The 23,284-nt window shown below is 42.3% G+C and overlaps 4 protein-coding genes and 1 long non-coding RNA gene across 11 annotated transcripts; 1 reads left to right on the top strand and 4 right to left on the bottom strand.

Moving 5' to 3' along the window:
* Window positions 1-4,748: 4,748 nt before the first annotated feature.
* On the bottom strand, window positions 4,749-8,733 carry LOC119125723. The gene is made up of 2 exons (XR_005098522.1): window positions 8,601-8,733; window positions 4,749-6,733 (listed from the first exon to the last, which is right to left on the bottom strand). It is a non-coding gene; the product is annotated as an uncharacterized LOC119125723 (long non-coding RNA).
* LOC119125722 (CCN family member 1-like) lies at window positions 5,123-10,971 on the top strand. Its single transcript, XM_037256512.1, has 5 exons — window positions 5,123-5,314; window positions 5,927-6,140; window positions 6,715-7,134; window positions 7,526-7,704; window positions 8,471-10,971. Exons 1-5 carry the CDS (start codon window positions 5,264-5,266, stop codon window positions 8,774-8,776), a joined length of 1,170 nt encoding a protein of 389 aa, XP_037112407.1. The 5' UTR covers window positions 5,123-5,263; the 3' UTR covers window positions 8,777-10,971.
* Window positions 10,972-11,152: 181 nt separating this feature from the next.
* On the bottom strand, window positions 11,153-15,272 carry LOC119125721 (ATP-dependent RNA helicase DDX39A). The gene is made up of 10 exons (XM_037256511.1): window positions 15,190-15,272; window positions 14,271-14,487; window positions 14,063-14,190; window positions 13,691-13,967; window positions 13,507-13,625; window positions 13,301-13,432; window positions 13,121-13,230; window positions 12,803-12,947; window positions 11,709-11,856; window positions 11,153-11,396 (listed from the first exon to the last, which is right to left on the bottom strand). Exons 2-10 carry the CDS (start codon window positions 14,476-14,478, stop codon window positions 11,380-11,382), a joined length of 1,284 nt encoding a protein of 427 aa, XP_037112406.1. The 5' UTR covers window positions 14,479-14,487; window positions 15,190-15,272; the 3' UTR covers window positions 11,153-11,379.
* A 401-nt stretch (window positions 15,273-15,673) lies between these two features.
* On the bottom strand, window positions 15,674-18,046 carry gcat (glycine C-acetyltransferase). The gene is made up of 9 exons (XM_037256559.1): window positions 17,775-18,046; window positions 17,422-17,552; window positions 17,249-17,350; window positions 17,028-17,174; window positions 16,799-16,953; window positions 16,585-16,667; window positions 16,263-16,434; window positions 16,078-16,199; window positions 15,674-15,999 (listed from the first exon to the last, which is right to left on the bottom strand). Exons 1-9 carry the CDS (start codon window positions 17,992-17,994, stop codon window positions 15,848-15,850), a joined length of 1,284 nt encoding a protein of 427 aa, XP_037112454.1. The 5' UTR covers window positions 17,995-18,046; the 3' UTR covers window positions 15,674-15,847.
* A 265-nt stretch (window positions 18,047-18,311) lies between these two features.
* On the bottom strand, window positions 18,312-22,996 carry tom1 (target of myb1 membrane trafficking protein). 7 transcript variants are annotated; one of them, XM_037256552.1, is made up of 16 exons: window positions 22,833-22,996; window positions 21,892-21,976; window positions 21,711-21,789; window positions 21,477-21,626; window positions 21,249-21,383; window positions 21,021-21,155; window positions 20,792-20,908; window positions 20,474-20,607; window positions 20,349-20,391; window positions 20,148-20,271; window positions 19,995-20,061; window positions 19,841-19,910; window positions 19,626-19,691; window positions 19,195-19,260; window positions 19,067-19,106; window positions 18,312-18,994 (listed from the first exon to the last, which is right to left on the bottom strand). In XM_037256552.1, the coding sequence occupies exons 1-16, from the start codon at window positions 22,882-22,884 to the stop codon at window positions 18,900-18,902; spliced, it is 1,458 nt and encodes a 485-aa protein (XP_037112447.1). In that variant the 5' UTR covers window positions 22,885-22,996; the 3' UTR covers window positions 18,312-18,899. The 7 variants fall into 7 exon arrangements, with proteins under 7 accessions (XP_037112447.1, XP_037112450.1, XP_037112449.1 ...); XM_037256555.1 differs by having other exon boundaries at window positions 20,148-20,274; window positions 20,355-20,391; XM_037256554.1 differs by having other exon boundaries at window positions 20,474-20,604.
* Between the last annotated feature and the right edge of the window lie 288 nt (window positions 22,997-23,284).

Raw genomic sequence — 23,284 nt, 5'->3', positions numbered from 1 at the left:
TGGCGGCGTTTTAATCTATCTGTCTCATTTGTGTAGACCTTAATGTGGATTTCTCATACAAAGATATCAAATATTGCATTTTTAGGACCAAGGTCAACAAGTTTCAAAGTTCAAATGCACAGTGGGACAAATATGAACTGTCTGACCTTTTAAAATAAGCAATGGCAGACAGCCGCAAGGAATACAAACTTCTGACTGTACTTCAGACATCAAAGAATTAAAAAAAAAAAGCCAGAGCAAAAGAAGGAAGAGTGTCCAGGTAAAGATAAATATTTATTGCGAGAATTGACTGAGGGGCGTGGCAGACGGTAAGTATTTGGACTTACATCACTACAAATAACATGCGATGGATATTTGTATCCAAGCGGCAGGCCACAGCAGAGACAGAAGTCCCACTTTCCCAGAACCCATCTGTTGACTGAATTCTCTCTTACATGTAGCCCACCTGCTTCCTGAAAATGCCCCCCCATCTTGTCTCTTTGCTTACTACCACAGGATTGTAAGTGAAGATTTCTTAGTGTGTGATCATCTTAAGTACATCACATATTCCACGAGCAGCAAGTGTTTTTTGTCATACTTTAATATTTGTATCATGTTTTGGTCATGGCATGCTGACGCTGCATAATTATTTTCTTAGGGTAATTTCAAGCAGATGGTTGTTTATAACCTACTTTACTTCAATGTTATGGCATTACTTTTCCAACAGAGGACGCTGTCTAAAGAGAAGGTGGAGTGGGGGGGGGGGGAGTGGGTAGGTGTTTATTAGACTGTGGCGGTTGGGGTCTGAACAGAGGTGTGCTCTATGTGCTGGCTGAGGTGGGATCGGTGTGTCCAGCACCAGAACACACAAGCCTCAGTCCATCTCACCGCTGGCCTCACATAGCCATCCTGCACATGTTTACCCTCAAACGCAGTTTGTGAGTGGGGCTCTTTTTTCAAGGTATCTCGCCCACCCCTCTGTCCACCCCCTTTTTTGCCAAATAAACATTGCACCGGAAATTGCAGGGATATCTGGGATTTTTGAGGGTCCCACTGGAAAGCTGGAGAGGGCTCGAACAAGGGTGCTCTCTGTGACACTTTGGAGGTGAGGGGAGGGCGAAGACTCAAAGCGGGGGAGGAGGGACGGGTGTTGGTAGGGGAGGGGAGTGTGACCTTGGTACTTTGCGGGGTGGACTCACATTAGGATGACACACTCACTTACTAGCAGGTATAGGTGACCCAGTTTCCTCTGACCCCGTCGAGAGTGTGTGCAAAGGTTGACCTCTCTGGTCACGCAACCAATTAAGTTCAAAAGTCAAAACAATTATGCCTCGTGACGCAATTCAAGGTGTACTGTGTTCCCTAACAGATAACAGGTTTTTAAAATGTGGCAGAAATTGTTTTAAACAAAACTTCTAGTGCGCATAACTTGGCCACAAGGGGGCAGTATGATACAATCCTGTAGCCAAATGAAGAAATATTTTACTCCCATTGACTGAGTAATACTAGTTGTTCACAGAGGATAAAGAATATATGCTTGAGTGTATTCTTGTATTGTCAGTCTACATGTGTTGCTGCACCATTAGACTTCAAATATCTGTTCTGTAAAGACGCTATTGTTTAGCCCATTTATGGTGTTCCCTTTTGGGTGCTAGCATTAAACTAGCTGGCTTGAAAGCAAAGTTACTGCGTGTTTTTGCTTTTAATACATAATGTGAGATCCTATTTATATTTACTTTGACATTAAATTGTAACTGGAAGGGGCATATTAAACAGCATGAAATGTTGACTTCAGTTCACTGCAACCCTACAAATATTTGCTCAAGTCAAAGAAAAAAAAAAAGTAGCATCCTTGAAGAATTTGCAAGTCGGGTCACTCCTATCACAAGGCGCAAATTTTCTATATAATAACAACCAAGAGGATTACAGTTGATGACGTATTTATCCGTAATGCTTGCACTTATCATTTTTCCCCCCATTTGGGATTCTTCTCATTCAATCTGGTCTGTAATTGAGATGTCATCTTATTCTCTTTGGTATACCATGTCAAGGTTAGTATCAATTACCCTACATGCAATGTGCTCATGGGACGTATTTATACATCCATGTGGGAAAACAGGAATGCGCCATTATAGATTCAAATGAATGATTTTCTCTTCTTTCATTTGGGGTTAAGCGTATGTCTGCAGAGATATAGTGTAAACATCACTTACCCGAAGATGACTGGGCAGCCATTGAAGCAAGTGAGTGCACATGTTGAAAGAAAAGTTTTTGAAAGGTGCTTAAATGGAGACACGTGTACATGACACACCTGTCAGCTGCATCGTCTTATTTTCCTGACTTTACTCTTACGTGTTCCAGTGTTTGGGGAGTCAACATTAAAGTTCCTGTTCTTGGTTTAAAAATAAAATACAAGTTAATTCACCACAAATCCTTTCTATTTGCTTGTTTTTCTATTTCATTTCTTTCTGTTTTGGAACATGTTGTCCACTTAGTGGCCTCTTTTAGGTTATGTCATGGTACTTTTTACCACGGGAAAAGTTGCAACATATCTGTGAGGTCACTGTCGGAAAGATGGACATTGAGGAGAAAAACAGCAGGTCTAAATGTAGCCATGTTGTCACACAAGGGACTTGCAATAATATGATTTTCATGGAGCCTGCAACTCGACTGTATTTTAATGCGGGGACTTAAAAGCTTCATGAACAACTGCTATACTGTATATGTACTTTCAAGTGGTCCCAAAAATTCCCCAAAATGAGGCTTGTGGCTCCGGCAATGATTTACTGCACAAATTAAGCTGCTTAAAATAGATTGATGGGATATGAGTCAGATAAGAAACCATCATCTGTTTCAGTGCTTAAAGGAGAAGTCAACTCAAAATTTTCTTTATATGCTGTGTGTGTCCCCACATGGCATTCTGATTATATTGCATTTGTGGAATATAAGTTACCTGATTTTATCCATCTTAGGGGGCGGCCATTTTGCCACTTGGTGTTGCCTGATAATGACATCACAGTTGCCAGGTCACAACCAATCGAGGCTCAGCTTTAGAAAACTGGTGCGCCGTGATTGGTTGTCAACTATGAGGTCATTTTCAGTCGACAGCAAGTGACAAAATGGCTGCCCCCTGAGATGAATAAAAACAATTGGATTTTGCCCGTTTAATTCAGATTCCACAAGCAAAACATTAATCACAATCGCTTTTACGACTACTTGGGCTGCACATAACATATTACAAAGAAAATTTTGGGCTTTCATTTTTCCATACACAGTACACAATGTCATTGTGCTACTTGTGCAAATGACTCTAAAATTGTGAAATGGACTGCTTTGTCCACTGACCTCACTCTGCTACCCATTTCTAGCGGCTGCTAACATTTCCTTAGCCTCTGGCATATGCTTCACACCTCCCTCAACGTATACATACATCTTCCCATCACTTCACGCACCTTTGAAGCTTGTTTTTAAGGCTTCCTCTCCCCTGCCATCGCCCAACTTTTCCGACAACTTCCCATGAACTCTTCCACTGTGACCGCCTGAGTTCTGCCTAGAAGACTTTTCAGTCAGCTCGTAAAGCAAACTTGTGTCACTTTGACCATTACACATTTTGATGACTGCTGTCAGTTTCGAATCGAAAAGGTCAGCACACAGAGAGCGAGTTCTCACTGGTAGTGCTGTTGGTATCCCCGAGGGAAAATGACTACCTCTCCTTTGGTGTGTGTTTGGAAATTCACTAGGTTTGTTTATTATGTCTGTGATGGAATAAGCCTTTGAAGAGTGCACTGACATTACATAGAAATATGGGCGGCAAAAACGCTGTTTAGTGTGTGTGTGTGAGCCTCGTTTAGTTTCACTACCTGCATTTTCTCTTGACGCATTGGTCTTGTTTACACGGGCCTGTTACATCACCTCCGAGCACTAACAGAGAGAGATGGATTGTGTGGGAAGCGGCAGGAGGCTTGGCCAATGCAAAATTTTGAACTCTATAAGCCTCTTGTGTGTGTCTATGTCAGCACATCAGGCTCATTTTGCTCAGTGTATAGTTACAAAATGTATATATTAACATTTATGTGAACTAGATTTCATTTCTAATAAACTGGAAAATATTTTTTCTGACTTGTACTACAAATATTTTCCCAGAAAGTTTACAATTGTAAGACTTTTGTCGGATTTGGAAGTTCCACAAGTATTTTGTTTTTGTTTTTTCCCACCACCTGGTTGAGAACTATGTGGAATTTTACCACTATAACATGATATAAAATGACTACTATCTGAGCGATTTTAGCTTTATTATTCAACTGTCATGTTGATAAATCAACACCCATTCGATAATATTTGCCTATATGTTGTAAACATGACAAGTTGATGTGAGTTTGTTTGCAGTATGTGCACGTACATACAAGTATGTCATATACTGCAAATGTTCATGTTTATACTGTAAGAAGGTGCGTTAATTTCCTTTTGGCAGAAATCACAGAAACTCTTCAGCCAACGTTTACAGAAGCGGCAAAAGGACATCAACAACAACACCGGTTAGGACGATGGAGCGTGTGGAAGCACACGTCTCAGTTTGCTGTTGGCTGAGTTAGAGCATACTTCCTGACAAGATGACAGCGAGATTATCCAGGCAGGTCCTCTCTCAACTCTAAAAGAAACCACTGACTATATGAACTAAAACATGAGCGAGAGAGAGAAACAGAGAGTGAGAGAGCCTGGGAACCCGTGAGTTCCGATAAGGCATGTTGACAGCCTTACAACAGGATATAGGGAGTTAATAGATTTGGATTTTTATGACCAAAGTCCTGTACTGTCTTCATGTCATGTGACAAAAACATCAGGTGGCCAGAAGCTATGCGTGTGAAAAGAACATTAAAGCAGTAAAAATATTATTGCTACCTGATAATAAATAAACACCCAAAGGCCGGGTCGTCTTTGGAATGTAGTAATTCTGAATTTTATGAATGACCGCATTCATGCATGGCCGTGCCCCCTTTCAGTCCGGTGCACGTCTGGCTTTGACGCTTTCGAGCGCGCCTCTATGCTAATTGGTTAGCGGAGCAGCAGTGGGCGTGGCTACTATTAAAAAAAAAAAAACACCGCGCTCATATAAAACCTTGCCTTGAAACTTTGATCGATGACATTTAACATGTGATGGAGGATGTTTCGTGACTGTTAAGGGAATTTAATCTTTTGAGGACAAACGCTATTGCTAAAGCGGAAGAGGATTTATTCTTTTCTAACAAGTCCTGCTTGTCGTCTTCTATGTGAATCAGCTGACAGCATGGGGATACTGCTGTTCCTTGCTGTCATGCAAGCGCTTGCAGTCGCTTTGGTAAGTGTGGGAGCTTTATTATTTTGTCCTGTTTGTTATTCTATCTTTATTATGCTTTTTCGGAACAGGGACAATGAAATCGAGCAGCTATAATAATCGTTTATGCATCACCTGACTGACGTATAGTTTGCAAAACAGAGGCCGGACGCCGGAAGCTACATAGTGTCCACAATTTACGCATTGACTTCCTCCCAATAGAAAAGAAAAATATCATATTAATTAATGTGGTGTATATTAAAATAAATCTGCCTTGTATAACACAGAAATGTCCCTAAGGGTGGCACTAAAAAAAAATATATATAAAAAAAAATACATATAAAAAAAGATGTAGCAGCAGTGAGGTGGTGGGGGTGTACAGGGGTCAGAGAACCTCGCTTTCATCCATGATCAGCCACCAAATGCCGGGCGGAAGGTGACAGAGGGTTCCAGATATCCCTGCGGAGCTCCGGACAGAGCTGGGTATTCAGCCAATGCTTAGCCTTGTACACTTTGAGGAATTTCTATGATGTGTGTAACACGAGTCTATCTATTGTCCTGTGAGCTTCTAATGTATCTCCTCATTGCCTGGAAACAGTTTTGAAAACGAGTTCATCCCTTTTTTTTTGCATATAGGTGACTGCAGAGTGTCCGGTGGTGTGCGAGTGTCCGGCCGGGCCGCCGTCCTGTCCCCCTGGGGTCAGTTCTGTCCCGGATGGATGCGGTTGCTGCAAAGTGTGCGCCGCACAGCTGAACCAGGACTGCCATGAAGGACATCCCTGCGACCACCATAAAGGCCTGGAGTGCAACTATGGCAATGATGTTGGCCGTACCTATGGCATCTGCAGGGGTGGGTACCCAAGAAGCGGTTTAACGGCCACTGCGGAGAGCGGTTTTGGCTTTAGATCGGGCCCAGATTGGCTCTGACTTCAGGGTTGTGTAAGGGAATGTGTAACTTCAGGGAGGGGAATCTGGCTCCCGAGCCAAACGGCTGGAGTTTCTCTTTGATAGGAGGCTTGAGGTTTGAAGCCAGAGCCACCTTTGAAAAACAGAGCACCTTCATGAGCAGCACACTGAAAACCGGCCAAGTCCGGGATTTATATAAGTAGTTCAGTGTGTACACAAACAGCCTCATGAAACACACAAACACGCACGCACACAGAGTGGTATTTTTATATGTGTGTGTTTATTTGGGGGTGTTTCTATATATATATAGGGGGGTATCCGGGGTGTTGTATGGGGGAGTCCCACTGAAAGAGTGAAGAGGAACGGACATTGTAAACAAAATTCCTTTCAGGGCTAAGAATAGAATTTGGTTCACAAATTAGGAGATAGTGTGTCTGTCCTCACTTGGTGCACACTTACTAAAGACGCCTCTTGTACTCTCATTTTGAATCGAATCCACTCATCTTTCCCATTTCCAGCAAAGGCAGAGGGCCGCTCCTGCGAATACAACGGGCGCATCTATCAAAACGGCGAGAATTTCCGAGCTGGCTGCAAGCACCAGTGCACCTGCATCGACGGGGCAGTGGGTTGCGTGCCCCTTTGCCCCAGCCACGTGCCCCTGGCATCACCTTCCTGCCCTGCCCCGCACTTGATCAAGGTGCCGGGCCAGTGTTGCCTCAGCATCGACTGCCACAAAGGAACAAGCGTCATGCCGCCGGTGCACCGCCGACCTCAACCTCCGGCTTACCCGCCGTACCCCTTCATCCCCTACCCCTACGCAAAACCTTACCAGAAGCTCTACCCGTACAAACCCAAAAACGAGATGGACACCCTGGGAAACGAGCTAATGGAGGTTAGCCGCAAATGGGACAAGCCGCGTGGCCACAAGCACCTAGCCGGTACGTAGCAGTTGTGTATCCGGGTGCTGTTTGTGTTTTAGCCATTTTGGCTCCTCTGACGCACAAATGCCCCCACTGTGAGCATTTGGCTGCGTGTGTATGTGTCAGCATTTACATGTGGCTTGTTTTCCACTGGCTCCCTGCACACCAGAGGTTCTCTCTCACACATACACAGGTCTCACACAGCGCATACCCCTGTCACCCAGCCTTCCCTCTCTGTAATCACCCTCTCTATGTTAGTGTTGCCTGTTCACTGAATGAGGCCAGTGTGCTTTGCATCTCCATTTGCTTCTCCTTTCCCTCTCATTTCTCCTCCGCTGCTTCAACTCCTAATTTAACATTCACTGAGCTTACGTCCAAGTGTCTGAGCGTTTTTGTCCCTCTCTCATAGCGTGGAGGCAGTTGGGAGATCGCTGCGTGGTCCAGACTACTTCCTGGTCCCAGTGTTCCCGTAGCTGCGGGATGGGCATTTCCTCACGCGTTACCAACGAAAACGCTCGCTGTAAGCTGGTCAAGGAAAGCCGTCTGTGCAACATACGGCCGTGCAGCTCCATGTCGATCCCGGCCAAGGTGAGGAACATGCTCAAGAAGGGGTCAAGGGTGAAGTGTTGCTTGGGCTGAGTTCAAAATCTCAAATCATCTCAGTAGTTTGTCAAATTGTGAAAACCTCTCAAAAAGAGGATTTGAGATGCTTAATGCCACCCCGATTGGTAGTTTACTGTTAAATTAAACATAAAACAAAGAGAATTACAACTTGTGTACTCAAGACAACCAATGTTGCCTTAAGAGTGAGCTTAATGGTAAACAATGGAAAATGCCACTGACATGCTAACGGCTAACGTGGCAAATCACAGTTTTCGAACCTATCAACATTGCATATTTGAACACAAACTGTGGCGAAACACATATTCATCCCTTACGAAAAAATATTTTAGAGCACTTGAACATACTGAAAACTTTTCCCTCTTTGTTTGCGGGGGTTTGTTATTAAACTTGCACTTTGCTGTGTGATTTAAAGAGCACTTGAGTCACCCACTCGGTTGCTCCCTCACATTTCCTACACAACACCTGCCGGCAAGTGCTCTGCCGACTCGAACCACTCAGAAGGCTGATGGATTGTTCCGCACCTGTTTCACGCAATGTTTGCAGAGCTGTCGTGGGTGTTAAGATGTGCATCAGCGTCAGTTTGTTTTTGTTTTTTTACTGGCACGCTCTTAACCCGCACGGTATTCTGACCTCTTTGTTTTCACGGTCCCTTGACTCGTGCATTAATCCTGACTTGTTTTATACTTCTAATAACACTAAAAAATGACTAACATGAAATGATATTTTACAGAAAGGGAGGAAGTGCTCTCGAACACACAAGGCACCCGAGCCACACCGCCTGTCCTACGCCGGCTGCAGGAGCACTCGCCTACACAGACCCAACTACTGCGGAGTGTGCAGAGACGGCCGTTGCTGCTCACCTCGTCGTACGCGCACCTCCAGCGTTACTTTCGCCTGCCCCGACGGCGAACGCTTCACGAGAGCCGTCATGTTCATCCAGTCGTGCAAGTGCAGCGACGAGTGCAATCATCTCAACGAGGCGGCCATGCCGCCGCAGCTCTGGCTCTACGGAGACACACATAAGTTTATTGACTAGTTTGTCGACTAGATCCTCAGAATCTACATTCCTATATATAAACAACGACAAATAAAAAAACATTGACCCTGTTTAGTCCCCCCCAGGCACGTGCACAGAGCCCTAAATGATGCTCCATTTTGCCCTGGATGAGAAAAGTGCCATTTGCCTGGAGCCCATCTTTTTTCTCAATAAGTCAACATTTGAAAAGTGAAAAAAAAAAAATACCCTCATCTATTCTTCTCAAAAGTGTTTTGATATCAGACGGGTATTTATCTCAGTTCTTGCGAGAATTGAGCCCCTCCCTTCCATTTGTGTGTAGACTTTTTATATCTACTGTAGCTTCCATTCACCTCCTTTTGTAAATAGTTGAATGTGTTGATTGTGTTGACAGAATTTAATACATATGTTAAATGTTCTACTGTCTTTTTTTTTTGCATGAATATTTTTGGTGAAGAGTAAGCACCTGGGAACAAAAAAATGCCTGTGCACGTGCCTGCAATCCACATTACAAAGGGTTAAAAGTTACTTGCTATTTTGAAATACTTGTGAATGATTTATTTATTGTATTTTTGTATGTTTGTTCTAAATTTAATTTGTATATTTTTTTCCTCCTTTTCTGTTAATTAATGCACAAAATTGGTTGCTGTGAGATTTGTTTTTTTTCTAATGAAAACCAAATTTCTAAATATGTGCTTTGGCTCAATTATGGTCGGGAAACACTGCATTAAGGAACAAACAAAAAAACAAAAAATTCTCAAATTGAGAAAAATTAATATCATTTATAAATAATTTACAAATATCATACAATAGCGAGTGACTTTTCAATCACCCTGTAGAATAGCTGTTCTTAATGTATCTATGAGTAAGATGCAAATCGTGTGCTAATGTTATCTTTTGCAAAGTTTGGGTGTCAAGTATGGGAAGAATTTTGAGTGATCTTCACCAGATCACCTCTGCTTTAATGTAGTTTTTTATGGCCTTGCTGGGGAGTTTTTTGTTTCTCCAGGAACCCCCCCTTGAACTCTGAGACTTTTATTTGCTGGGGGAGGCCATGTAAATAGCTGACGCATGAATACATAACTATTGCTGTTTCATTTTGTTGGTCATGTGACAAGTTATGAAAGTGGTCGAATGGTACAGAAATGTAGAGGTGGAGCATACTTGACCTAAAGGCCTCACGATGACATTGTCATTCTGACACGCACTTGGCCCTGTGACCTTACTTGGTATTTATTCATTCGTATTTATTGTTGGGGTTTCGCACACAAGTTTGGAGCATCCGAGGGACAAAACAGCCTGTCAGCCATTGGAGGAGAGTTTCCACAGATTGACATCAGTCACATTGATGATGGATGATAAAGGTTACATGGGGGGGGGGGGCCTGACGTGTTGAGGTTTGAAATGCATGTCAAAGGTTGTTTATACAGCTGGACTCATCCCCTGCTTTGTCTCCTCAAGAAGCTGAGGCATTTAGCAAGCACCGGCGGAACAAGCCTGGGAATCTGGCTCCAGGAAGTCCACTGGCAGATTCTGCGCAAATTACAATCCTGACTTTGTGGAGCAGCGAGAGCTAAATCCCTCGCTGGCCGGGTTACTATAAAAATAAAAAATCCCAAAGTGTGCGTAAACCTATCATTTGGGACGAGAGGGCGGAACTGAAAAGGGCCTGTCATCAAGCAGCTTGAGTCATGAACTCAAACCGTTGGTCATGCTTCTTGCTGTTTTTGAAAAGTGGAGTCAACGAAGGGACTGTTGTCAGAAAAGTATTTTGGTTCGCAAAGGTTTTTGGAACTTGTCCTGATACAGTCACACATTTTAAGCAAAAACATATTTGAAAGTATGAGGAACATCCTATTGAAATAATTCTGTTGTGCCATAGTGACAGAGTTTTCTCCATACAAGCTTTTTTTAGTCAAATGTCATTTTTCCTGTGCTGTTTGCCTACATAGATGCTCTGGAACTATACCTTTAGTTTTTTTTTTTTTTATAGGGACATACTAGAGCAGCAATGTCCAGGCTGTTATATGGGCCAAGCCTTTTTAAATGATAGTCCATGTATATTTTAGCACTGAATACGTCTGAGTTCGGATCCTTTACATGCATCTCAGTGCAAATGTTGAGGATTGTAAATCTATGAATGTACATTAGATTCCATCTGTAATAATTACAGCATGATTTTAATTGTATATTCCATTAAAGATTTCTACAGTCAATTATTGTTGGTCGAAAGATTGCCTCGCAATTGTTTTAAAGGGATTTGATAGCAAACACTTCATACGTACACTTGTATCTTATTTTAATTCGTCAGCGTTAGGATTTAACGGGTCGCATTCACACCTTTTTACCCACAACAATGTCAAGATTAATCTGTGATTCAACATGACGAGACAAAAGTGAAATTGATTTGTACAAAAAGTTTAATTTCACTGAAAACAATGTAAAAATTACAAATAAAACCAATCATATAGCATATTCCCAAAACTGATGCTAAAAATAAATTTCGTGAGGGAACAACTGGGAGCTTTCAAATAAACAGCAAAGTACGTCTAAATCCAAGCACAAGATGTGATCCACGGAGAGGCCATGTTTGCCAAGCTGAGGGTGTGTGTGTGGGGCGGGATTCATCTGGACTGCTCAACTAAAGTGGAAAAAAAAAGGAGAGAGACATGTATGTCAAAACTCCCAAAGGGCAACAGCTGAAAGTACCAAGTACAACAGGTGAAAGACATAAAAGCCATTTCAATTTCATGGGCCGTGTAGTTGCATAGCAGCAACAACTGTTTTCCCCAAGTTGCCAAAACGACTAAATAACACCGATTATCTTTGCACTTGACCCCGACACCAGACAAGATAAATTACAGGTGATTTACACTACTGGAATCTAGCTAAATCAAAATCATGCAGATGGGTCAGACGACGGGGCTATTAGAAAACGCCGGCCGGGGCTTACTGTAAGAGGAGATGTCGATTTCATCGGGCAGCTCGGCCACGTTGACCTCAAAACGGTCCTGCACGTCGTTCAGTGTCTTGGCTTCGGTTTCGTCTGACACAAAGGTTATAGCCAGGCCTTTGGTGCCGAACCTGCCAGCACGGGCAACCTGGTGAAAGCAAAGAATGCATGGATGAATCATTATTATATTATTTTGATCCCCCAAGGCTAACAACAAATATATGAATTACAGGGGAAATGTTCAACTATTACACAAAACGTAGTCCTTTATTGTCATTTAACATTACAAAGAAAAAAACATCAGCAAAAGTTAACCGATTTTCAGGGAGGAGAAAAATTCAGATTTTAAGAGAAAACATCAGCAAAAAAAATCGGCCCGACCTTTGTTGCGAACACGCGAAACCATATATAGTGGCATCTCAATTTACAAGTGATCAATGTATTCATTCTATAAAAAAACAAAAAGGACTTCATTTAATTGCTTAAAGTGGACGCCGCATTTAGGCCATTAAAGTGTCTAGAACGTGACATCTTCTGTAATAACATTTACAAACAGCAGAGTTGGCAAAATACACAAGCAACTGATCCACTTACCTAGCCAGCTAATAGCAGAAGCGCTGACTTGAAACAGCACTTCTTGTGAGTAGCTGATGTTAGCAGCAAGTGGCTAACAGCTAGCTGCCTTGGCTTACGGTGCTCAGTTGGGGAGCGATGCCACTCGGCCAAAGTGTCCAGTAGACTCTCGAAAATGAACAGCCGGAGTTGCTCTTGATCCGTTTTCATCGAGCCACACTCACGCTAATTGGCGTTTTAAAAAAAAAATGATTCGAGACTTTTGAATGCGCACTCCCGAGCTACGATGATTGCCATGTTTATGTCTCTGACTGATGACAGAGCTGCAATTCTGTAGAAATTCACTTCCTGAACAATTGATGAAATGCTTACGCTATGTCAGCGCAATTGATTGCTAAGACAATTTGTACTTTTCGATAAAGTACAAAAAATGATGTGGTGGGCCTGCTCTGGCCACTGGGTTTTGTTTTTGAGATGATGCTTGTTGAACTCTTATCATGACAAAGTTTTTGCATTCTTACCCTGTGTAAATACGTGTCTGAATCTTCTGGCATGTCGTAGTTGAAGACGATATTGACTCGCTCGATGTCCATCCCTCGGCCGAAGAGGTTGGTGGCCACCAATATACGTCTTTGGAAGTCTTTGAATTGCTGATAGCGAGACAGTCTGGCGCAGAGGAGCAAAGTATCAGCAGTGCAGCTGCCACCGGCATTACTGGCGCGCTTGCCTCTTTGAAGGCAATTATGTGTCCAGCTAACTGGTGCCACTAGATGCAGCATTAACATACTTGTGAGGTCAAAAGAGCACAGTTCGTAAAAGAACACATGTGGTAATCTCACCTCTCCTCTTGGGCCATCCCTTTGTGGATGGCAATAGCGGGGAAATTCTGCTCCACCAAAAGTTGTGACAAGGCAATGCAGCGCTGGATTCTCTTGACAAAGATCACCACCTACAGGCAGAACAGGGTATTAAAAAGTTTTGTCCAGCCGCCCAACCTTTATAGAAATGACATTACTCACTTGGTTGAACTCCAAGACGTCGAGCAGATCAAATAGCTTGCGGTTCTTCTCGCTGTCTTTCAACTTGCAGTAGTACTGCTGCAGGCCGTGCAGCGTCAGTTTGGTCTCGTCATCCACAAATACCTCCATGGGCTGAACACAAGACAAATACGTTGTTAGGTGTTCAAAAGCGAGGTGCAAAATATTGCCAGTTGCGGTTCACTTACGTCCTGCATGAATTTGCGACAAACGGGTCGGATTTCCTTGCTTAGCGTGGCGCTAAACATCATGACCTGCTTCTCGTGGGGCGTGATTCTGAAGATGTCTTGTACGTCACACCTCATGTCTGCACAAAGACAGCATTAACCAACTGTGTAAAACACCACCTACAAATGTTTTAAAAGAACATACCAAGTTGCTCCAACATTTTGTCACACTCATCCAGGATAAAATGCTTGACGTTCTTCAGACTGAGCGTTTTGTTTCGGACGAGAGCGAGGATGCGGCCGGGCGTTCCGACGACTATATGGGGGCAGTTCTTCTTCAGGACGTCCTCGTCGTTCTTGATGGGCAGCCCGCCGAAGAATACTACCGATTTGATCGTTGGCATGTACTTGGAGAAGCGCTCGTATTCTTTGCTAATTTGAAAGGCCAGCTCTCGCGTGTGACACATGACTAATACTGCTACCTAGAAGAACAGATAGAAAGATATGGTTTGATCAACTGATGCGACAGGTAATACACCATTTTTACACCCCAAAAAAAAGTAAGTTAGTTGCTAACCTGTCCATTGACTGGTTCAAGCTGTTGAAGAGTGGCCAAAACAAACACGGCTGTCTTGCCCATGCCTGATTTCGCTTGGCAAAGGATGTCCATTCCTAAAATGGCTTGTGGAATGCATTCGTGCTGGACTGGACAAGACAGACAAAAAGATTTAGATCAACACTTTCTATGAAAAAGATACACCAACACAATCCGACAGCAGCTTCACCTTCTGATGGATGTTCAAAGCCACAGTCGATAATGGCACGGAGTAACTCGGGTTTGAGCAGGAAGTCCCTGAAGCCGGAACTGTGGATTGAAACGTAGGATCCCTTCACCTCCTTCTTGTTGGCCGGGGCTCCACTCTCTGGTGCTCCTTGGGGTTCTTCATCATCTTCGTAGTCGAGCAGCTCGTTATCAACGTCGTTCTCAGCCATCTTGTCGACCTAGAACAATGAGAATAATACAATTGGTTTTTGTAAGGTCTACCATGCAGTCAGGAGAACATAATGGGGAGAAGTTCATCTGTGTCAACTTCTGAGTTAGGTTGTAAGCGGTTCATATTGAAAATATGAACGTGTGGAGCATGTTAGCTTGTTTAAACAATGAAAGCTCAATTGCATAGGACTACGTGGTCAAATGCAGCATACACTTCAATTCAAAAACAATGTACGCAGGTACCTCATTAGTTACCCAAATAAAGTCTTTTAACACAAAGGGAATACAGTTATGATTCAATAAACACCACCCTGAGGAACATATCAGCAAACAGCTTGGTCTCGAAGTTCAAATTCGCAGGTTGCTGAGCCTCCCATTGTGTTGCATAACAATGGATAACGTGGTAAGCTAACAAGCTAAATTGCACACTACGAAAATCTTTGTTTTGCTTGCGTTTACAAAGAGCGGCGGTGGACTTTTGACAAAGGCATTAGCGAAACGGTGAGGCCACATTTACACTGACTGGGGCGGCGAATTGTAATGCTAGGCTACAATACGCTAACAAGCTCACCCCTTAGCCGAATATTGCAGAAAGAGCGTGCTAGTTCTATGTTCATTAACAGAATTAACTCAAAGGGACGTAAGTGGAAAAACAGTACCCAAGTTTGTTAACTTTCATTCATTAATATCAGTTATTTAAATACTCTTACCCGAATAGTAATAGCGACTAGAGCGGTGAATCAAAAACGCATGGGGAGGCCTCACAAGGTTGCGCCACTGACCGGAAGTCCCGCCTATAGTAAAATGCTCTTACATCATTGGTGGATTTTAACACTCACGCTAAATGAAAGTCAGCGATTGGCCAACAACGTTTCCGGTCCACCTCACTTGGAGAAACAAGCGGGCTTTCAGCGGTGACGCAAATCTTGCTACTCCCTTGCATTAAAGTTGTTAGATTCAGCAACTTTTCAAATAACTCAGCACCCCAGGCCACCAGCAAAATTAGCCATTTAATGGTTTGTTTGGGGACTTTTTGCAATAAAAGTGATTCAATTGATAAAACGCACATATTTCCCCTCGTAAAGACTTGTTTGATTATTTTAAGTGGTTCTGAATGTCTTGCCTCATACACAAACTAGTTTTTAAACCGTAGGCCAGTAATAAAGCTCTATTAAAATAAAACCAAAGATTAAATGACAGATTTGAAACATTCTTTCACTTTATTTCACTCTTAGGCAGTCAAACCCATCATACATAACGTTGCCAGATATAAATCAACACCATCATTCGTCATACGAAAAAGGCAACAATATCTGAAGAAGCACCTGATTGTTTGGCTCTCTGAGAAGTCATTTCTTCGATGTTCTCTCAGGAAATAACTCCATGCTTTCTGCCCGTTTGAATAAAGGCGTCGACGCAGTGATCAATGTCTTCGTCAGTGTGCGCGGCTGAAATCTGAACACGGATTCTGGCTTTGCCTTTTGGTACGACTGGGAAGGAAAATCCAATCACATACACTCCTGTGGAGGACAAAGTCAAGTCAAGTTCATCGCTAAATAATGGCACAATTTACTTGACAGATTTAATTTATATCTCACCTAGCTTCAACATGTCATCTGCCATTAGAGAGGCAAGCCGTGCATCACCCAGCATCACTGGACAGATCGGGTGAGCCGATCCCGAGATGGTGAAGCCAGCCCGCGTCATCTTGTTTCGAAACCTGTAGCGTAGAGAGCATGTTTTTGTTTTGCTGACACAATCCACTATCCAATAAAATAGCTACCTCATGGTTTTGGCTGTCATGCTTTGTGCAATCTCATCGGAGGCGAGCAGCAGCTCGACAGCCCGCGTGGCGCAGCCCACCACAGGTGGAGGGAGGGAGTTGGAGAAGAGGTAAGGTCGAGACCGCTGCCTCAGCAGATCAATGAGGGGCTTTGGTCCCACTGTGTAGCCACCTGATGAGAAGGAAAACATCATTTTCCGTATTACAACTACGCCCGTTTTGAAATCTTTCAGCATGCTCCTATTTTTGAACCATTTTAGTTGTGTGAATACAAATGTAATGAACTTCCATTTTCATTTCTATATTGATGAGTAAAACGCACCAGCTGCACCTCCCAGTGCTTTTCCCAGAGTGGAGTTTATGATATGAACTCGGTCCATCTCTCCCAACAGCTCGTCGGTTCCTCTGTAAATAAACATAACATGAACTTAAAATATAAACTAATTGCAAACATCAGAAATTACAAACAGCCGGCCAGTTTGCTTCCTTAACTTCCCAACTACCCTCAAGCGTGTCTTTTTAAATTTTCTACTCACCTGCCACGAGGCCCGAGGAAACCAGTGGCGTGGCATTCATCGATGAACACCATAGCCCCGTATTGCTCAGCCAGATCACAGATTCCCGTTAACGGAGCCACATCTCCATCCATTGAGAAGACCCCATCTGTCACCACCAGCCGCATACGACATGACTGAGAAGCACAAATGCTGCACATGAAGTACATGAAGATCTCAGACCTGTGCAAACAAGAAGAAGCCCACATACCTGAGACTCCTTGAGTTTTTTTTCTAAATCACTGAGGTCCATATGTTTGTAGCGCAGTCTTTTCGCACGACACAGACGGATACCATCAATAATAGAGGCATGGTTAAGTTCATCCGACAACACAGCGTCATCTGGGCCAAGCAGAACCTAACACAGTGATTCAAATGCTTTACTTCATCTAACAGGGCGACTTCATGTATCACTTGTTGGAGATGACCCACCTCAAATAGTCCGGCGTTGGCATCAAAACAACTGGCATAGAGGATGCAGTCCTCCCTCTCGTGAAACTCTGCCAACTTTTGCTCTAGGTTTTTGTGCAAATCCTGTAAATCACATTTATTAATCCAAATTGAAAACATTTGACTTTTTAAGTGCATTTATTTGGACACTGTACCTGAGTACCACAGATGAATCTGACCGAGCTCAATCCAGCGCCATACGTTTTCAGTGCATCAATCCCTGCTTGCACCACCTCTGGATGACTGGATAGTCCAAGATAGTTGTTGGCGCAGAAGTTTAAAATGCCTAAATTAGAAAAAAAACAGAAATAAGTCAGGTTGGACCTGTACCACAGAAGTCTAGCTTCATAATGTAAGCAACACGCAAATTAATGATACCAAAACCAAATAAGACTGTCTTCTTGACTTAAGAATTGATTTCCATAATCCCTCAAGGAGAATATTCAACTCATATTTTACTAGAGCAAGGAGAATAATGTATAACAATTATTATGATGTTTTCACTCACTGCCACGGCTTCCGTCCACGTTGATGTGCGGTCCCTGCTTGGAAGTGATGATCCTCTCTGCTTTCCACGTCCCCGCCACGCGAATCGACTCGAGTTCACCGTTTAATACAGCTCTGGCTTCAGCAACAGCCGCGTAGCTCCGATTTAAGACCGAGGTTGAGGGCCGAAGAACCCCCCGGAGAGGGTTCAACAAAGTCCAGCCAGCTTTGCCGAGAGACATGACCGTGAATATACGATTGCTGTTGTCAAATGTAACCGGAAGTTGTCGGATGCAGCATGAACAGAGGGCGTGACATTTTGGGCCAATCAGATGACAGTAAACACGTTTGTCCAATCAGATTGCATATTTTGTTTTCGCTTCTGGCAATTTTTTGAGACACCTCTTTTTTAATATATTGAATAAGTTTTATTCCAAAAAAAATTATTATGAAAGTCTGAATGCGCCATTTTCCGTTATTAACACAGTGGTGCTTGCGCTGTTTGTAAATAAACACCTGTCAAAACGCTGAAAAACAGAAGTGGCCGACAAAAACTTAGTACTCTTGGTAGTTTGGTTATTTAATTGCACTCTGCATTTAAACATAAAACATCTTGACAAAGAAATATGCAAGTAAAAAAAAAAAAACTAAAGTACTTTTCCTTTATATCCAATAACAATAAAGGTATTAACATTAAAAGAAGCTTCAAAATCTTCAGATGAGAAATTGCTGAACATTTGATTTACATATAAATTAGCAGTGTTTGCTACTTTGACCGAGACATTATCTGTAACTCATCATGAGATGCCACAAATAATAAGAGTTCATAGCAATAAAGTTATCTATATTGCAAAAGTTGTTTTAGTAACAATATTCCACGTTTCCTTCAATAATAGGAATGTAACCATAGAAATTGTGCAAATTTTTGCATTATCACCACTTAATTACATCGCGTAAAATCCTCTGGCCTTCATTCACTTATTACCAGTTAAAAATCCCAGTAAAGCACATAAAGTAAATTAAAAATTGCAATCCTCCATGCCCAATGTGCCTCTGATACATAAAACCAAATTACACCTCCATCTGTCCCTTATGGCTAAAGGACTTTATGAGAGTTGCACGCGTGTGTGGCTGCTTGAATTGCAGCTCAGGATTCGGAGTGGTTGGCGTCCTGAGAAGACTGTCGCACTGAAGGTAATCGCTCCGCCGCTTTTGCTCTTTGTGCCAAGAACTTGTCAAATTCTTCCGAAGAAAACAACCAGTATTAAAATTAGTTTTTGTGTAGAAAAGCAAGTGAGCTGTAAGATTGCTCACCTTCACTTGTGACACCATCAGAGTCCTCAAAGTCGTCATACTGTGCCACAAACACAAAAGACATGTTTTTGAAAGTTGCATGTACAAAAACCTTCAATTTAATCTGAATAATTAATCCTACTGCTCACCACATCATCATCCAACTCCAGCCATTTCTCAATATCCTCCATGACGTTGGACTGCTTGACGGGAATCTAAGAAAACAGAAAAATATATCAAACGCAATAATGACTGTGTTTCACTCCCCTCAAAAAAAAAAAAAGCCCACAAAATAAATATCCCAACATGACCCAAAGAGGAGAAAAATTCTAAGACAATGACACAAGACAGACCAAAGCAAACCTTTCCATGCTCCTTGCGCACCCACATCAAAATCCAACAATCATCTAAATCTTTGACACTTTATATAGCATGCAAAACAAATATTTTCAGGCGCTGGAAAAAAATAAACCACTAACCAAAATAAAAGTAAACTGCAACCTCATGAAAATGACAACAACTACCACTACAACAAAACCTAAAAAAATGTGAATGAGACACATTTTGGACATGGACCCACCATTCCCCTTTTAATCATCCAGTCTAACTTTGGTGAGGAGCTGTGGGAGGAGGCTGGGCTGTGATCCTTCGTTGCAGAGATAGAGAATCATTTCAGAATAGTATCAAGTGATTTCTATCTATTTCCTGACCACTAATATACTAGAGAGTTTGCAATTTGAGTCGGGTTAGCCACTTTCTAGCCAATGCAAAAAAAACAATGAAAACGTGACTTACCGCTTTAGCATTTTGCATGGTGTTTTCCTGAGCTTGTGCAAGGCCATCTAGTCCAATGTCTGCATGCTCGCTGAAACCAAATTCACCTCAACTTGAGCTGCCACACTCATAAGAATACTTCCAAAAAGCATATTATTCTTCATATTTTCTGTACCTTCCTCTTTGCGTTGAGCTATTTCTTTTCGATAAAAACGCATCAACTGCATCTTCTTCCCTTGTGTCTGTTTAAAAAAACAGCAGAAAGGTTTTGAAATCAGCTTCAAATAATTAAAAAAAAAAAAAAAAAAAAAAAAAAGGCAGAACCTACTAAGCCCCGCCATCTGGGTGGACAACGAGTTCCCTTTTGATGGGCTGAGTAAGTCTCCGTTGGAAACTGATGCAGCCGCAGATTCGCTCACATTGAGGTCTGTTAGGTTTACATAAGGATGGCTCTGCAAAAACAAAAAAAGAGATGTGAGCTGTCAACAATTAAAAAAAAAAATAAAAATCTAGAGACAAGGTTACCAACCTGTTGTGTTGCGTTTGGACCATTTGTTAATTGTCTTTCAAACCTAAAAACAGCAACAAAAAACAACAGTAACAAAAGGTAATAGGTGAATTTTTAAATACAATTAAAATCCAAATGTGGTTTACCTGTGATAGCGCGAGAAGGCGGTGTTCATCTCGTCATTGGTTGCTAGCAACTCTTGAATCAGCTTCTCCTCACTTAGCCTGGGGACAATCTTCACTATCCTGTCTTGCATTTCCTTACATACAGTGTATAACTGCTAATGACACAATCCAAAAAAAAAAGAATGTATGGGCAGGGGGGGTCGTGATGGTGCAGATGTAGCACATGTATAAAGCGCGAGATCAGGTAAGGGCAACGACAAACGATTTTCTTGCAGAATAAAATAAAAGCAAAATGATGTCCCAAAATCAATTATACCACAAAGTGTCATTTTTTTGTACCTCCAGCAACTCCATGTCAGCTTGTTTTATGGTGACAGGATCCATCTGACTCATCATATCGGACATCATTGTGAGATTATTCCGCACCACCCCCAACTCTGCCTTTAGTGCTCCCACCTGGATCATTAATGGTTAAAAGTTTACCTAACAGCAATTAATACTATTTTGGCATGAAACACAAAAGGGGGGGTGTTAATAAAGTCATGAAATATCCCTTGAAGTGCATCACCTGGTTAGGAGTGAAGGCATCACCTGCGTCTAGGGTCTGTTTTAGTTCAAGGGTCTGAGGTGGGGTTAGGGGTTTGGAGGACAGCAGCACAGCAGGGGCAGTAGCAACTGCAGGCCCGTTCTGAGACGAGGTCTGCTAAGCCAGGCGCAGAAAGCACCCGAAAAGAAAAGGTTGACCAAAGATGAAAGGTATGTGTTTAAGAGTTAGTCGTGGAAAAAGTGGTTGTACCCTTTTGGGGGCATGGGCTGATGGGTAGCCTTCCAATTCCGTTGTCGGGAACTCCAGGCCTTTCCTGCGCAGGTCTTCATACACCGACACCACACCAGTCAGGTCGGGCGAGCTACGGAATGCGTCTGCCCACGCCTTAAAAAGATGACGAACATAAAAACAATACAAGATTTCATGGAATGTGACCACAGATTAAATTTTTATTTTTTTTATGCGGCCCAGGCCGACCTGTATAACGCCGAGTACTCTGTCGTGTACGATCAGAGGAGGGTTGTTCCTCGGGATGATTGAACGGACTAGAACCCCTTCGATGAAATCCCTTGTCGTCACAAGAATGTGAAACCTGTAGCCGCAGTTTTTCACACAGGTTTCCAGCACCTTGAACAAAAAAAATGTATCTTATATCTGATTACACATGACAATAGCAACAACAACAGGGCGGAGGTGTGGCGAGACACTCACGGTGAGTGCCAGCATGACCTCCTTAAAGTTCTTGTTCCCCACAATCCTTTTCTTTATGGCTCTGACTGCATCTTTTGGTCTGGAATTAGAGAATGTTGACCTTTCAGATACATGTAACCTTGAGCTTGTTGATTATAACACACACACACACACACGTGTGCAGTCTGGAAAACAAACACACCCTTCCTCAGAGCCGTTAACCATGTCGCAGATCTCCATGTTGATAGACCAGTCTTCTGATGGCAAGCTTGAGCTGGTTGCAATCTCTGTGTCAGAAAAAAAAACAAAAAAACAGACAGATATGTGTTGTAAATGTGTATTTTGTTGTATTGAATTGAACATTTTAGATTAGAGGTGATAAAATATTATTTCACTGTAAAAAAATCTAAAAAATCTATTTAAAAAAGTGTTTGTTTATTTGATACAGATAAGAGACATTTTCATTTAATTCCAATCATTTTTAGAATACTGGAATGAGCTACCTTCATCTTAGAACTTTTCTAGCTGAAAACATGCTCAAGTGTTGAAATAATGCAGTGTAAGCAAAATTAAAAAATATCTAAAAAGAGAATTATTTATTACACCTGAGGGCGTTCAACACAATATAAATATAATAAAAAAATAAACATATGTGCAGTAATATAGATAACAATAAATGCATTTTCAATCGTCTTCAGGTTACTGGAAAAAAGCTTTCAGACCAGTAATACTTCCCAACACGTAAAAGAGATAATTAACATATCTTTTTTTAAAAAAATACGCACTGTATTTGCATGAGTCAAGGCAAACGCTTGACAATTTGCATCTGATTGAGGTCAGCAGGAAATCAACCCAGTTTCGACCAATCGATTTCTACCTTGCCATGTTTTTGATCCCGCCTCTTTCTCCCCATTGGCTAGCAAACACGTTAATCAAGCATTACCTATTCGTCTCAATAAAGGCTTATTTATTATTGAAGGAATGCAATTTTATACACCACGAGTGCATGGCATTTAGTGTTTGCATTTAAAAAGCAAAATAATTGTAAATGTTCGCGAAAAATGATTAACAGAGATGCCGGGCGTTGTCAGCATTTGGTGGTTACATTGAAACCATGCATGAATGGCTGGAAAAGAAGCTTACCGATTCGCTGTCCGATTGGCGTGCTGTACGGGTTCCCGAGTAAAAACTCCATCGCGCGCACCGACGAACCGGGCCGAGCCGTACGCACCAGGCGGCCGAGCTCGTTGCTGCACCCCGCCTGCTTGCAGCACAAAGTGGGCCACCGGTTGAGCTGCGTCACGAATTAAAGGGATAGCGTCATCGAATCATCTCTTAGACCTTCCGGTAAAAGTGCGCCACGCTCTGGCTGTTTTTAGTACTACATGAATATGTCCAGAGAGGAGAGATCTGCTGCTACCATGGAGACTGAAGACATAAATGCTGTATATACATTTTTATTGATCAGAAGCAATGGTGCTTGTGACTATAGATGCTCGCAAGACAAAGCAATTTGTTGTAGTTGATACAGATCATGATGAATATGTTAAAGGTCAACCATGCGACAAAAAAGTTACCGAATAAAAATGCAGCCT

The sequence above is a fragment of the Syngnathus acus genome, chromosome 8, assembly GCF_901709675.1.
Source record: "Syngnathus acus chromosome 8, fSynAcu1.2, whole genome shotgun sequence".
NCBI classification, from domain to species: Eukaryota; Metazoa; Chordata; class Actinopteri; order Syngnathiformes; family Syngnathidae; genus Syngnathus; species Syngnathus acus.
This window is presented reverse-complemented; position numbering and strand designations above follow the sequence as displayed.

Excerpts from the sequence above, each read along its gene's own strand:
- LOC119125722 (XM_037256512.1), top strand. The coding sequence starts at position 5,264 with ATGGGGATACTGCTGTTCCTTGCTGTCATGCAAGCGCTTGCAGTCGCT. Across the intron at positions 5,315-5,926 it reads AAGCGCTTGCAGTCGCTTTG|GTGACTGCAGAGTGTCCGGT; the intron begins GTAAGTGTGGGA and ends TTTTGCATATAG. Across the intron at positions 7,705-8,470 it reads CCATGTCGATCCCGGCCAAG|AAAGGGAGGAAGTGCTCTCG; the intron begins GTGAGGAACATG and ends GATATTTTACAG.
- LOC119125721 (XM_037256511.1), bottom strand. The coding sequence starts at position 14,478 with ATGGCTGAGAACGACGTTGATAACGAGCTGCTCGACTACGAAGATGAT. Across the intron at positions 13,968-14,062 it reads TTGAACCAGTCAATGGACAG|GTAGCAGTATTAGTCATGTG; the intron begins GTTAGCAACTAA and ends CTGTTCTTCTAG. Across the intron at positions 13,433-13,506 it reads GTCGCAAATTCATGCAGGAC|CCCATGGAGGTATTTGTGGA; the intron begins GTAAGTGAACCG and ends TCTTGTGTTCAG.
- gcat (XM_037256559.1), bottom strand. The coding sequence starts at position 17,994 with ATGTCTCTCGGCAAAGCTGGCTGGACTTTGTTGAACCCTCTCCGGGGG. Across the intron at positions 17,553-17,774 it reads CGTGGACGGAAGCCGTGGCA|GCATTTTAAACTTCTGCGCC; the intron begins GTGAGTGAAAAC and ends TTTCTAATTTAG. Across the intron at positions 16,435-16,584 it reads AGCACTGGGAGGTGCAGCTG|GTGGCTACACAGTGGGACCA; the intron begins GTGCGTTTTACT and ends CCTTCTCATCAG.
- tom1 (XM_037256552.1), bottom strand. The coding sequence starts at position 22,884 with ATGGAGTTTTTACTCGGGAACCCGTACAGCACGCCAATCGGACAGCGA. Across the intron at positions 21,627-21,710 it reads AGGTCATGCTGGCACTCACC|GTGCTGGAAACCTGTGTGAA; the intron begins GTGAGTGTCTCG and ends TTTTTGTTCAAG. Across the intron at positions 19,107-19,194 it reads TGGAGTTGGATGATGATGTG|TATGACGACTTTGAGGACTC; the intron begins GTGAGCAGTAGG and ends TTTGTGGCACAG.